This window comes from Meles meles, chromosome 12, assembly GCF_922984935.1.
Source record: "Meles meles chromosome 12, mMelMel3.1 paternal haplotype, whole genome shotgun sequence".
NCBI lineage: Eukaryota > Metazoa > Chordata > Mammalia > Carnivora > Mustelidae > Meles > Meles meles.
This window is the reverse complement of record NC_060077.1, coordinates 83,204,670-83,218,158: the sequence shown is the minus strand read 5'-3', so window position 1 is coordinate 83,218,158 and position 13,489 is coordinate 83,204,670. Positions and strand designations below refer to the sequence as shown.

The 13,489-nt window shown below is 39.0% G+C and overlaps 1 protein-coding gene across 1 annotated transcript; it reads left to right on the top strand.

The window, feature by feature from the left end:
• Positions 1 to 5,198: 5,198 nt before the first annotated feature.
• On the top strand, positions 5,199 to 5,808 carry LOC123954489 (high mobility group protein B3-like). Its single transcript, XM_046025708.1, has one exon. The coding sequence runs from the start codon at positions 5,209 to 5,211 to the stop codon at positions 5,806 to 5,808; it is 600 nt and encodes a 199-aa protein (XP_045881664.1). The 5' UTR covers positions 5,199 to 5,208.
• The last annotated feature ends 7,681 nt before the right edge of the window (positions 5,809 to 13,489 follow it).

Here is a 13,489-nt window from a genome sequence, read left to right as displayed (position 1 = left end):
CCTGAAATTGATGACAGTCTAAAAGCAAACACAAAACAAAACAGAGAAAACATCATGGTCAGAGGAAGATAAATAAACAGTTCTCATTTTAAACACATGAGATATAATCATATACAATGATTCCACGTGTTATTAAAAACTCAAAAACTAAGGTCATCATCATCTTGGTATATAGATATTGATGTCCATATTGATATTGATACAGACAGAGGTCTATTTTCATTTAGTGATATGATTTAGTTCCGTAGAGCTGCTGTAACAAATTACCACAAACTGGGTGGCTTAAAAAATAAGAATTTATTCTCCCTCAGTTTGGGAGACCAGATGTCCAAAATCAAGGTGTTGGCAAAATTGGTTCATTCTGGGGGCTGTCGAGGAGAATCTGTTCCTTGCCTCTCTCTCAGCTTCTGGTGGTTTCCAGCAACTGTTGACATTCCTTGGTTTATAGAGGCACCACAAATCTCTGCCTCCATATGGTGTTCTTCCCTAGTCTTCTGTGTGAGTCCACACTTCCCCTTTCTTATAAGGACACCAATCACTGGATTTGAGCCCACACTAATCCAGTAGACCTCATCTTAACCTGATTACATCTGCAAAGACCCCATTTCCCAATAAGAGCACATCCACAGGTACCAAGGTTTAGGTCTTAAACATGTCTGTGGGGGATATGATTCTATTGTGGTAAAACTTCCTTTATTTAGGCAAAACAAAGTCACAAGCAACCATGTCCTCATGGTCAAGTCAGCAACCAAGAAAACTATATCCCACCTCCTTCTTCACAGGGTAGACATGGTTATGCTTAAGTCCTTTGCCAGCATTCTCCCCTCAACATTCTAGGACTGACAATACCCAGAAAATTGTCATGGACCATGTACTTTTTCCCCTTCTCACCTCCTTTGACTCATTCCACATGCAGCCTGTAAGCCTTGAGGTGCTTCAGTCAGTCATTGATATTATTGTTCAAGAGATCATTGATCTTGAAAGATGTTGGGAGTTTAGAAGTCATTAGATTTACTACCTTCCCTTGACAGTGTCGAACTACAGTGATATGGAACCAAAATAAGGGAGTGATTCCTTCATGACAGATTCCTTGCCCCTCACCAATAATCTGTTCCAGAAGTATCAAGAAAATCTTACATAGATCTCACTTTGGACCATCCCAAAAGAAATCCCTTCTCTTTTGTCTTTTTGTCAATGGATATTGCATATTTTCCAAGATGGAAATGTAAGCCCCTTTATGTCTATTTTTTATCATCAGACATGTGGTACATAGTAAAGCATTAAGAAATTATTATTGCACTGATTGAACATTGTACATTAGTTTTAGAATCTTTCCAGCTTAACACCGGCTTTTTTTTTTTTTTTTTTTTTTCATATTTTATTTATTTATTTGACAGAGAGAGAGAGGTCACAAGCAGGCAGAGGCAGGTAGAGAGAGAGGGAGAAACAGGCTCCCCACTGAGCAGAGAGCCCGATGCGGGGCTCGATCCCAGGACCCTGAGATCATGACCTGAGCCGAAGGCAGAGGCTTAAACCACTGAGCCACCCAGGTGCCCCAACACCGGCTTTTTTTAGTCTATAAAACCTAACAAAAAAATAACATTAGATACCCATTTTTAAAAGCGCCCGACATATGTTTTACATATATTAGCATTAACCCTACAACTTTACAGAGTAGATATTGTCATTCCCTTTCTACAAGTGAGAAAAGAATCAAAGAATTGAGTCACACATGTTGGCCTAAACTAAGTGCTCTTTCTGCTGTATCTACTATTTCTCCTAAGTTGTCCTCAGTGTAGGACAGACTGGCCAAACATATGCCCACTATGTATTGGTGTTTTCCCTTGTTCAGTTTAGAGTCCATTTTTATGTTTATATTTTTTTCCTGCCAAACCTGTATGTGATGCGTATTCCTCATTTTGTGCTGCTAAAACTGGGTTCAGATAGATGCTTTCCAAGAAACATATGTCCTGAGCTTGTCTGGAAATTCACTAATGTTTCAGACCTCAGGAATCTACATTCTTTAAGTGGAAAATTCCTTCACATGGAAAATTCCTTCACATCCAACATGTTCTACAACAGTAGCTAGCATTAGCCCTGTTAACAAACTTACTAAGGAAGTAGAGAAATCAGATAAATTCAAGATGGTCTGCGTCAAGGGGATTTCACAGACTTGTGTTAAATCATAAAATTTGGATAAAAAGTAGTCTCATCTTTTTTAAAGCCTTGGTCATATAATCAAGGTTGTTATTTGATACAAATCCTTGGCACCAAAGGAAAAGGCAGTGGATACTCTGTCTCTTTGTTCACTACTATAAAAGAAAACTAGAGACACAATACTCAAGGCAAAGATGGGATTTGGACTGAAAATTGAATGATCCCAACCTGGCTGTTTCAATGTCCCAGCTATTTGCTCAACTTTAGCCTGTTTCTTTATACAGATGTGCCCCTGGCATCAGAGGGAAGGGTGTTCCTTTCTGGTGTGACATGCACAGAACTGAGAAGCTGGAGTCTTACCTACTAAGGACATGATGGCTCGTGCAGGCCAGCTCCCTTCTTCTTGAGACTAGAAATCCTGAGGCCAGAAGCGGCAGTGACTTGCACACAGTCACAAAGCTGGCCGGGAAAAGAGCAAGGCTCAGACCTCTCCATGCCCAGGCCTGCTCTCTCCTGGAATAGCTGGTTTTCTGCCCATTTCTAATTCAGCTACTACCCTTATTCACTCTGGGAGCTGCAGTGTACCCCCACATTCTCCCTGCCCATTGGTGCCTAAAGAACATGGAAACTACACTAAATTTTGTGAACTTTTCACACATTCTCTAACCTGGCTCCAATTACAATCTTATCCTCACCCAGCAACTGTTTCCTTTTCTGCACCTCATCGGGTTCTAAGTTTGGTTGGTTGGATTGGTTCTAAGTTTCCATTAGAGTCTATATAGTTTAACTCTGCCCACCTTCCAAGGGAGGACTGAGAATGGGCCTCATGGACAAACGGCCTAAAGGCTACAGTTGGTATTGGATGCCTGTATGTAAGCATTTATTACAGGAGAATCTTTCCTGGTATTATATAAAACTCTAAAATATAGAAAAATGAGCATTTAGTAACTAGATTAAAAGGTCATCAGGCACCTGGGTGGCTCAGTGGGTTAAGGCCTCTGCCTTCAGCTCAGGTCATGATCTCAAGGTCCTGGGATCGAGCCCTGGTCTCTCTGCTCAGCAGGGAGCCTGCTTCCTCCTCTCTCTCTCTCTGCCTGGCTCTCTGCTTACTTGTGATCTCTGTCTGTCAAATAAATAAATAAATAAATAAATAAAATCTTTTTTTTTTTTTAAAGTCATCTGATAATTACCTTCTGAGGGCTATTGTCGTTTTGCTTGTTTTTGAATTAGAAACTGGCTAAATCTGACAGTAACCTAATTACCCGAAAACCATTTCTAAAGTTATCCCATGAGGACAGTCACTGCACATAGAAGGATGAGCTGAATGAGACCCAATTTCTGCCTCTGAGAAATCCACCATTTCATAGATCAAGTACCACAATAGAAGCAGCTCCCGTGATCTAAGAACATCATGGAATCCTGTACTCATTTACAAAAGGAAATAGAAAAAGCAGGGGCACCTGGGTGGCTCAGTTGACTGAGCCTCTCACTCTTGGTTTTGGCTCAGGTCATGATTTCAGGGTCATGGAATCGAGCCCTGTGTCAGGCTCTGTGTTCAGCAGGGAGCCTGCTTCAGATTCTACCCCCCGCCCCTCCCCCACTTCATGTGCATGCTCAATCTCTCTCTCTCTCTCAAATAAATAAAATCTTTCAAAAAAAAAATAGAAAAAGCAGAAGAGTATTACATAAGAAAAAAAATTTAAACAGCACTCATCAAGACTTATTCTAGTATTACTCTAGTAAAATTCAAGCAAGCAATTTAAAGATATCGTGTTTTCACACAAAACAGATAATCATTTCAAAAAATGGGCAGAAGATATGAACAGACACTTCTCCAATGAAGATGTACAAATGGCTATCAGACACATGAAAAAATGCTTATCATCACTATCATCACTTATCACCACATTGAGATACCACCTGACACCAGTTAGAATGGCCAAAATTAGCAAGACAGGAAACAACGTGTGTTGGAGAGGATGTGGAGAAAGGGGAACCCTCTTACACTGTTGGTGGGAATGCAAGTTGGTGCAGCCACTTTGGAGAACAGTGTGGAAATTCCTCAAGAAATTAAGAATAGAGCTTCCCTATGACCCTGCAATTGCACTGCTGGGTATTTACCCCAAAGATACAGATGTAGTAAAAAGAAGAGCCATCTGTACCCCAATGTTTATAGCAGCAATGGCCACGGTTGCCAAACTGTGGAAAGAACCAAGATGCCCTTCAATGGATGAATGGATAAGGAAGATGTGGTCCATATACACAATGGAGTATTATGCCTCTATCAGAAAGGATGAATACCCAACTTTTGTAGCAACATGGACGGGACTGGAAGAGATTATGCTGAGTGAAATAAGTCAAGCAGAGAGAGTCAAGTATCATATGGTTTCACTTATTTGTGGAGTATAACAAAGAACATGGAGGACATGGGGAGATGGAGAAGAGAAGGGAGTTGAGGGAAATAGGAAGGGGAGATGAACCATGAGAGACTATGGATTCTGAAAAACAACCCGAGGGTTTTGAAGGGGCGGCAGATGGGAGGTTGGGGAACTAGGTGGTGGGTATTAGTGAGGGCACGTGTTGCATGGAGCACTGGGTGTGGTGCAAAAATAATGAACACTGTTATGTTGAAAAGAAAAAAATAATAAAGTGATATATGTTTTTAAAAAAAATATCGTGTTTTCAACATTTTAAAGCTACTTAACACTGTTCTTATTCATTAGAGAGATGCTCTGGTGGTCAGTAAAAGCCATGTTATGTTGTTACAAAAAATAAAGGAGGAAAATCTCTAAGGTCAGTTTTCTTATCCTCATCCAAAATCCCTTTACATCAGTACTAATTTGGAAATAGTATGACCAAGCCAGTCTCCAAACCCACTGGATTTAAATATGGGACCAACTTAACAATAAATGGAAAGGAGAGATCTAATCATCATCATACTAAAATGTAACCATAACAGATATTTTTCAGAGGTGTGTAGCAAAATACCTTTCATATTTTAAAAAAAGTGGTGTGTACAGGCTGCCCAGACTAGTGAACAATACAGTCAGGATGGCTAAAGGTGATCCCAAGAAACCAAAGGGCAAGATGTCTGCTTATGCCTTCTTCGTGCAGACATGCAGAGAGGAACACAAGAAGAAAAACCCAGAAGTCCCTGTCAATTTTGCAGAATTGTCCAAGAAGTGCTCTGAGAGGTGGAAGACAATGTCTGGGAAGGAGAAATCTAGATTCGATGAAATGGCAAAGGCAGACAAAGTGCGCTACGACCGGGAAATGAAGGATTATGGACCAGCTAAGGGAGGCAAGAAGAAGGACCCTAATGCCCCCAAAAGGCCATCGTCTGGATTTTTCCCGTTCTGTTCAGAATTCCGCCCCAAGATCAAATCTACAAACCCTGGTATCTCCATTGGAGATGTGGCAAAGAAGCTGGGCGAGATGTGGAATAACTTAAGTGACGGTGAGAAGCAGCCTTACGACAACAAGGCAGCGAAGCTGAAGGAGAAGTACGAGAAGGATGTCGCCAACTATAAGTCTAAAGGAAAGTTTGATGGCGCGAAGGGTCCCGCCAAAGTTGACCGGAAAAAGGTGGAAGAGGAAGATGAAGAAGACGAGGTGGAGGAAGAGGAGGAGGAGGAGGAGGAGGATGAATAAAAAAAAAACTGTCAATCTGTCTCCTTGTAAATACCTTAGAGTAGGGAGCGCTGTCATTGACATTGACACCCCTCTTATTTGAGGCGTGTCTGTTGCCCTCGTTAGGTTTAATCACACAGTTGGGTCATGGTCATATGGTAGTTTCTCAAAGTGCTCTAGAAATTGTCAGTGGTTTACATGAAGTGGCCATGGGTGTCCAGAGCACCCTGAAACTGTATCAAAGTTGTACATATTTCCAAACATTTTTAAAATGAAAAGGCTCTCGTGTTCTCCTCACTCTGTGCACTTTGCTGTTGGTGTGACAAGGCATTTAAAGATGTTCCTGGCATTTTCTTTTTTTTTTTTTTTATTTGTAAGGTGGTGTTAACTATATGGTTATTGGCTAGAAATCCTGAGTTATCAACTGTATATAGCTATAGTTTGTAAAAAGAACAAAACAACCGAGACAAACTCTTGATGCTCCTTGCTTGGCGTTGAGGCTGTGGGGAAGATGCCTTTTGGAGAGGCTGTAGCTCAGGGCGTGCACTGTGAGGCTGGACCTGTGGGCACTGCCGTGGGCATCCATTTAGCTTCAGGTTGTCTTGTTTCTGTATATAGTGACCTAGCATTCTGCTGCCATTCGTAGCTGTGGAGAAGGGGGGGTCAGCTGGCATGAGAAGTGTTTGGATCCTTTTTAGTTAAGTGCGTTTTTTTTTTTAACAAGTGCGGTTTTGTTTTTGTTTTTAAACAAACCATGGAACTCTTCATTGTCAGCAAAGCAAAAGAGCCACTGCATCAATGAAAGTTCAAGAACCTTCTATACTAAACACGATTTGCAACGTTCTGTTCTTGTTTTCTATGTTTAGAATGCTGAAATGTTTTTGAAGTTAAATAAACAGTATTACATTTTAAAAAAAAAAGTGGTGTGTACATTTGCGGGGCACCTGGGTGGCTCAGTGGGTTAAAGCCTCTGCCTTCAGCTCAGGTCATGATCCCAGGGTCCTGGGATCAAGCCCCGCATCGGGCTCTCTGCTCCGCGGGGAGCCGGCTTCCTCCTCTCTCTCTGCCTGCCTCTCTGCCTAGTTGTGATTTCTCTCTGTCAAATAAATAAAATATTTTTTAAAAAGTGGTGTGTATAAATAAGCTCATAGAAACATTTTCATAATAGCTGAACTCAGAAACAAACCAAATGTCCATCATCAGAAAGATAAATAAACAGCTTGTGGGTCAGGTATACAATGGAACACACAGCAGTATGTCTGAGTGCACTCTAGTGCCCCATAATACTGTGGATCTCATAAGCACAAACTTGAGTGAAAGAAGATGGATGGGAAGAGTCCATGATAGTATAGTTACATAGAACTTCTCTATATATTTATTATGTATGTATATTTATACATAAATATACATAAATTTTATATGCAAGGATGAAGTTTAATTTTAAAATGTACTCTAGATATATTACTAAACATGGCAGCAAATTTTAGAGCACTGAAAATTTATTTGTGTTTAACACAAGAACTAAGATTAGAGGAAAATTTGAAGAATAACATCTCAAAATGAAATTCAGTCCCCAGATGCAATTAGGAGTTCCCCAAGCATTAACAATAGATACTTAACATCCACTCTGGAAAATATACACTTCACAAAGAAGTTACTGTTTGGCCAAGTCTGAGGATTGCTGAGGTAAGCTGCTTCTTAATAAGCTACAACTTGAAACACTTGTACATAATTTACTTCAGTCATCATTATTTCCAAACAGATGTGAAATAATCTTTAAAATAGCAAGGTCCCTCAAAACTCTATTCAGCTCAAGGAATTAGCTCTACCCCACCTATAATGACTTTATAATAGCTACCATTTAACTTGCCTACCATATGCCTGGCATTTCACAAATGTTGCCTCTAACTCTCAAACAATCCGTAAATCAGAAATTATCTTCATTTTTGTTGACCAGTTGTATCAACAAATCCGTCGGTTTGGTCACCCTCTTTCCTTCTACATCATGCTGCCATCTTGAGCAGATACCATTTGTACTCTGCAAGACCCTAGCTCTAGTAACCCACCACACAGCTTCATGACAAGAAGATATATGTATAATAAATAAGAAACTAATAAGGCAAATACTGATTAAAAAATAATAAAACATGTATTATTGGTTTCACTGGTGTCTCTGACCAATGACCAGCACTAAGCATCCATCAGGACTACTCTGGACCACCTCATTGCCAAGGGGCACCTCCAGTCCCAGGTTGTTCTACCAAGACTCCTCTGATCTGCTGAGGGGCTTGCTTCTCTAGACTGAATATTTCCTCTAAGATTTTTTTCAGATTTCTTTGAAACCTATGCAAATGTATCATAAACATAGATTGGAACTTCATGATTGCAAACAACTTTATCCCAAATTAGATCTGGCTTAGGTCATTTCATACTTACTGTACTCAATATCACCTACCAACCACAATTTTAAAGAAAGGGGCTAATAAGCAATTTTTATTCAGGAAAAAAAAAACTCACTTTGATATCAATAATAATATATTATCATATTTAGGTCTACAATTCTTTCCAAGTAAGTGATTCCTTATTTAACCTCTAAGTAAAAGGACTTTGGTTCTCAAAGTCAAATTTATGATGCAGATGGCAGAATATCAGATATCGTTAATGGTATTCTGCCATCTGCATGATAAATTTGAATTTTGCTCCCACAGTATTGACAAATAAATTGCCTTCATTTTCTTTTTGTTGTTGTTTTTTTATTATTGTATTATTTTTATTATTTTTTTACTTTTTTATTAATGTATTATTAACCCCAGGGGTACAGGTCTGTGAATCACCAGGTTTACACACTTCACAACACTCACCATAGCACATACCCTCCCCAATGTCCATAACCCCACCACCCTCTCCCCCCCAGCAACCCTCAGTTTGTTTTGTGAGATTAAGAGTCTCTTATGGTTTGTCTCCCTCCTGATCCCATCTTGTTTCATTTATTCTTTTCCTACCCCCCAAGCCCCCACATTGCATCTCTACTTCCTCATATTAGGGAGATCATATGATAGTTGTCTTTCTCCGATTGACTTACTTCGCTTAGCATAATACCCTCTAGTTCCATCCACATCATTGCAAATGGCAAGATTTCATTTCTTTTGATGGCTGTATAGTATTCCATTGTATATATATACCACATCTTCTTTTTTTTAAATATTTTATTTATTTGACAGAGAGAAATCACAACTAAGCAGAGAGAGAGGAGGAAGCAGGCTCCCTGCAGAGCAGAGAGCCCGATGTGGGGCTCAATCCCAGGACCCTGGGACCATGACCTGAGCCGAAGGCAGAGGCTTTAACCCACTGAGCCACCCAGGCACCCCTATACCACATATCTTCTTTATCCTTCATCTGTTGATGGACTTCTAGGGTTCTTTCCATAGTTTGGGCTTCATTTTCTACATGCTTTCTAATCTTGCGATCATAGTATAAGTATAGACATAGATAATAAACACATGACATCCATATTTGTTTCCCTTATCACTCTGTGAGGTCATTATTTTTTTTCTATTTCTGTCTTTGCTTCCAAAACATAATTCACTTGTGGGCAGGTTCCAAGTTTCATTTTCATCTTTTTATCCCATCAGTAAAGAATACAAATAGTGGCACATAAGAACATTTCATAAGCTTTTATGGCTTTATTTGCTAGCATCTGCCCCTTTTTCACTGTAAATAATTCTAACATTTGAAATATTAGATGAGGGGCACCTAGGTGTCTCATTGGGTTAAGCCTCTGCCTTCAGCTCAGGTCATGACCTCAGGGTCCTGGGATCGAACCCAGGTCCAGCTCTCTGCTCAGCGGGGAGCCTGCTTCTCCCACCCCACCACCTGCCTCTCTGACTACTTGTGTTTTCTCTCTGTCTGTCAAATAAATAAATAAATAAAATCCTTTTTAAAAAATAAGAAATATTAGATGATGACTCACTATTTCATACTCATTCTGCATACACTCTGCAGGCAGCTATAATCAATAGAGATGCTACTTTGCAGAATCAAATTTTGATTTATTTTCCAATGCATTAGTTATAGTCCACTTGTTAAAATTGGTTTCCTTTATGGTGAAAGTGTAAAAGTTTAGATGAGATAGATGTTCTAACAACCTAAAATATTCTGGGGGAAATTGTTCTTCCTTACAGTAGGAAGAAAAAAAGTTCTATCTCCAAAATATTTCATGTCTTATCATTTTGATAATCCCCACAAAGCTATTAAGAACCCAAGAATGAAGTTCCAACTTTACACAGATAGATGCTATACTGCTAGAATAAATAGTCAGGTCTGGCTAAAGCTAACTCAATGACAAACAGTCTTTAGAAACAGAGAAATAGTTGTGAAAGATGCAACCAAGAGCATTTCCAACTTAAGTTACAAAAGAGAAATGAAAACTCATATTATTTAAAATATAGGTATTCTAAACATTATACCACTTTATATTACAGAAATCATAAAAAGATAAAATACAATCTGTCAAGTACGGAAGGATTTTTATAAAATTATTCAAACAACCACATTTTTAGAAAATCGATCAGATACATCAGACATCTGACGGGGTATGTGGAGGCCAAATGAAGTGACAGATGTTGTTAATATCTCCCAGCAAGCATTGCCACATTTACAAAAACTTCGACAAGTCATGAAACAAACGGCTCTTTTTTAAAAGACATTGACTTCATAAAAATAGCATGCCCTGTGCGAACCATAAGAGACTATGGACTCTGAAAAACAACCTGAGGTTTTTGAAGGGGCGGGGGTAGGAGGTTGGGGGAATCTTTGGTTTCAATTAAATCTCTTTTGGGTTTCTATTATTTCCAATGCAATGTTCATTGTTAAAAATGCTATTAGGTAATACTTGCATTTACCTTCTTGTCTTCTGAGTTGCTGCTAACAGCTGGTCAGGTAAGTTTCAATCCACACCCTGGCAAGAATGGAAATTTATGAACTCTGCCCCTCCCACAATGGCACTTCTCCAAGTGCCTTTTTGGAATCCAGGGTAAAATTGTCATTGATTGATTAAAGGGGGAGGGGAAAACAAAAATGTATGGTATATATATATATATTTTTTCTTTTTAAACAACTTCACACATTCTATGCTTTCCACTAAATTAAATATTTAACTTACTATATTTATTTTTTTTTTGCTATTTCCAATGGGGTCTCTTTTTAGAGGCCTCCTTATAATATTTGATCCACACTTTTCAACCCAAATCCCTACACTAGAGAGAGAAGAGAACTATTTTTGCTTCATATAACCATTGTCTTGGACATTCTCTTATACTCCAATTTCTATAGTATTCTAACTTTTTTTTTTAACTTATTCCATAGGATCTGCAAAATGTATGTTAAGCTATTATAAATGGTTTGTTATTGCTATTTTTTTCCTTTAACAGTACTGTAATGAAGATGGGGGGTACTATTTATCAACTAGAATAGCTGAATACCAATCAGTGGGTAGAAATTATCAAGGCCTACTGACAGAGAGACGAAATGGGGAGTGCTTTCTAGAAGAAAACTGATTTGCTAGGAAGTAAAGAACTGATCGACTCCATGCCAGCATCTCCAGAAAGTCTATCCAATTTTGCCTCCACACCATGTGACCTGCTCTTCTGCTTGTCCTATTTATTTCCTCAAGGAATTTTGGAGCTCCAGATCCCTCATTTTCTTCCTTACTTTCCTTCCCTCCCTCCCTCTTTTTCTCCCTTCTTTCCATCTTTCCTTTCCTCCTTCCTCTTTTTCTCGTCAGGATTTTAATAAAGTTTTCATGGAGCAAATATATTCCACAACTGAAGAAAACAAAAGCTTTAAAACTGAGCCAGATAACTTCTAACACTCTACAATCCTGATTCATTTATGACTATAAACATGGGGATCCATGAATCAGGAACAAAGCTTGAAACTAGAGGAAAGTGAGAAAAAGTGAAAATTTGCCGAACTGACATGATTTAAGGATGGAATGAGGCCTTCTTTCTGGCCTGGTTCTCTTTTCGACAGCCTCTGTCTTCCTTTTCTAACTTTTTGTCAGACAACAAGATTTCTGAGCCCCAACCTGATAAATATAATTATATTAGACAGGGAAATTCAAAAAAAAACTTTTTAAAGTGAGTACGTAGCCATGGTGGAGAACATAAGCTTCTTATCTATATTACATGTATATGTACACAGAGAATATAAGCTGCTTGTGCAGCTGGAGTGTAACTAAAACAAGTAAAGGGCAGTTTTATAAGGAAGATATTGACCAATACAAAGTCATAGCCGAACATCAAGAAGGTCTCTCAGTTATCAACAGTGAACATAGAAAAGCAAGTATGTTGTTAATTCTCTTCACTATTTCATTTGAAAATTGCTGTGGGTTTTTTCTGTAAATCCTTCCACAAAATTCTAAAAGCCATAATTTTTCAGTTGAATTTCATCACTGGTTAAGAATTATAAATGGTTGGAAATTTTTAACAGGTTAACCGTTGATATTTCACGCTAGTTGATCAATAACTATTGCACACGGCTACTGTCTAGCATTACCTTTCAAAAAGGATACTATTTACATTTACAACAGGGTGGGTTTTTTTGGTCTGGTTTTCTGGATTTCGGGTTGTCACATTTGTCCTTGCTAGCTCTGATACTCACACCACGTTGGGCTTCTGGGTGCCCAGACAGATTCAAAGCTTGTTTGAATATCTTTAATCTAGGATTGAATCTGTTTATCCTTTCAAATAACCCAACAAAGATCTAACTACAGATGACCGTGCCCTACAAGGCCAAAAATTTGGTGTGGTGTGATTGGTCAATCAGGAATGACACAATCCCCCGCTAAATGTAGCTAAATCTTAAGGGAAGGAGCGCAATGAATCACTAAGGAGGGTGTGAGAATTCATCAAACACCTACTATGTGCCAAGCATTGTTTGCGATTTCACGGACATCATCTCATTTGAGTGAAGAAAGTCAGTCTCTCCAATATCAATGACTTAAAGCGCCAGAGAGTTACACTAGAGTTTGAAGGAATTTTGGAGGTCATTCACGTGGCAATGCTGTAATTGAGGCAAGCTAGGAGGGTTTTCCGTGTCAACAGGCTGTAAGAAGGTGATTTCATCAAGGGTAGAGTTAGGTGGCTCCTCCTAGGTGTGTTACAACTCATCCTCAGTTATGAACCAATCTTTTAACTCTTTAGTAACTGTCATTTTCGGCCTGGACTTAAAACTTCAGGAATCCCAGAACAGTTCACCGAAGTCTTTGCCAGCTTGTGAAGGAAAACAGTATGATTAACATTCTCTCTGATGTGATAAAAACGGTTTTTGAAATATGATAAGGGGGCTCTTTTTCCATCTAATTTTACATCACATTGCTGAGGAAACAGAATGTTTATGGGGAAAATATCAGCATAGAGGTTTTGGTCTAATGAAAAAATGCATCCTTTATCTAAAGTAGACGATTGACCTCACATTCATCATGTTATCTTCTGAATTTAAAAGGCTGGTATAACATCAAAAATATATGCATATGCCATGAAAACGACAAAAACAACACAAGTAAACACTAAAGCACACTAAGCTTGTTTTAAAACTTGCAATCAGGGCACCTCGGTGGCTTAGTGGGTTGGGCCTCTGCTTTCGGCTCAGGTCAAGATCCCTCTCTGCTCAGCAGGGAGCCTGCTTCCCCCTCTCTCTCTGC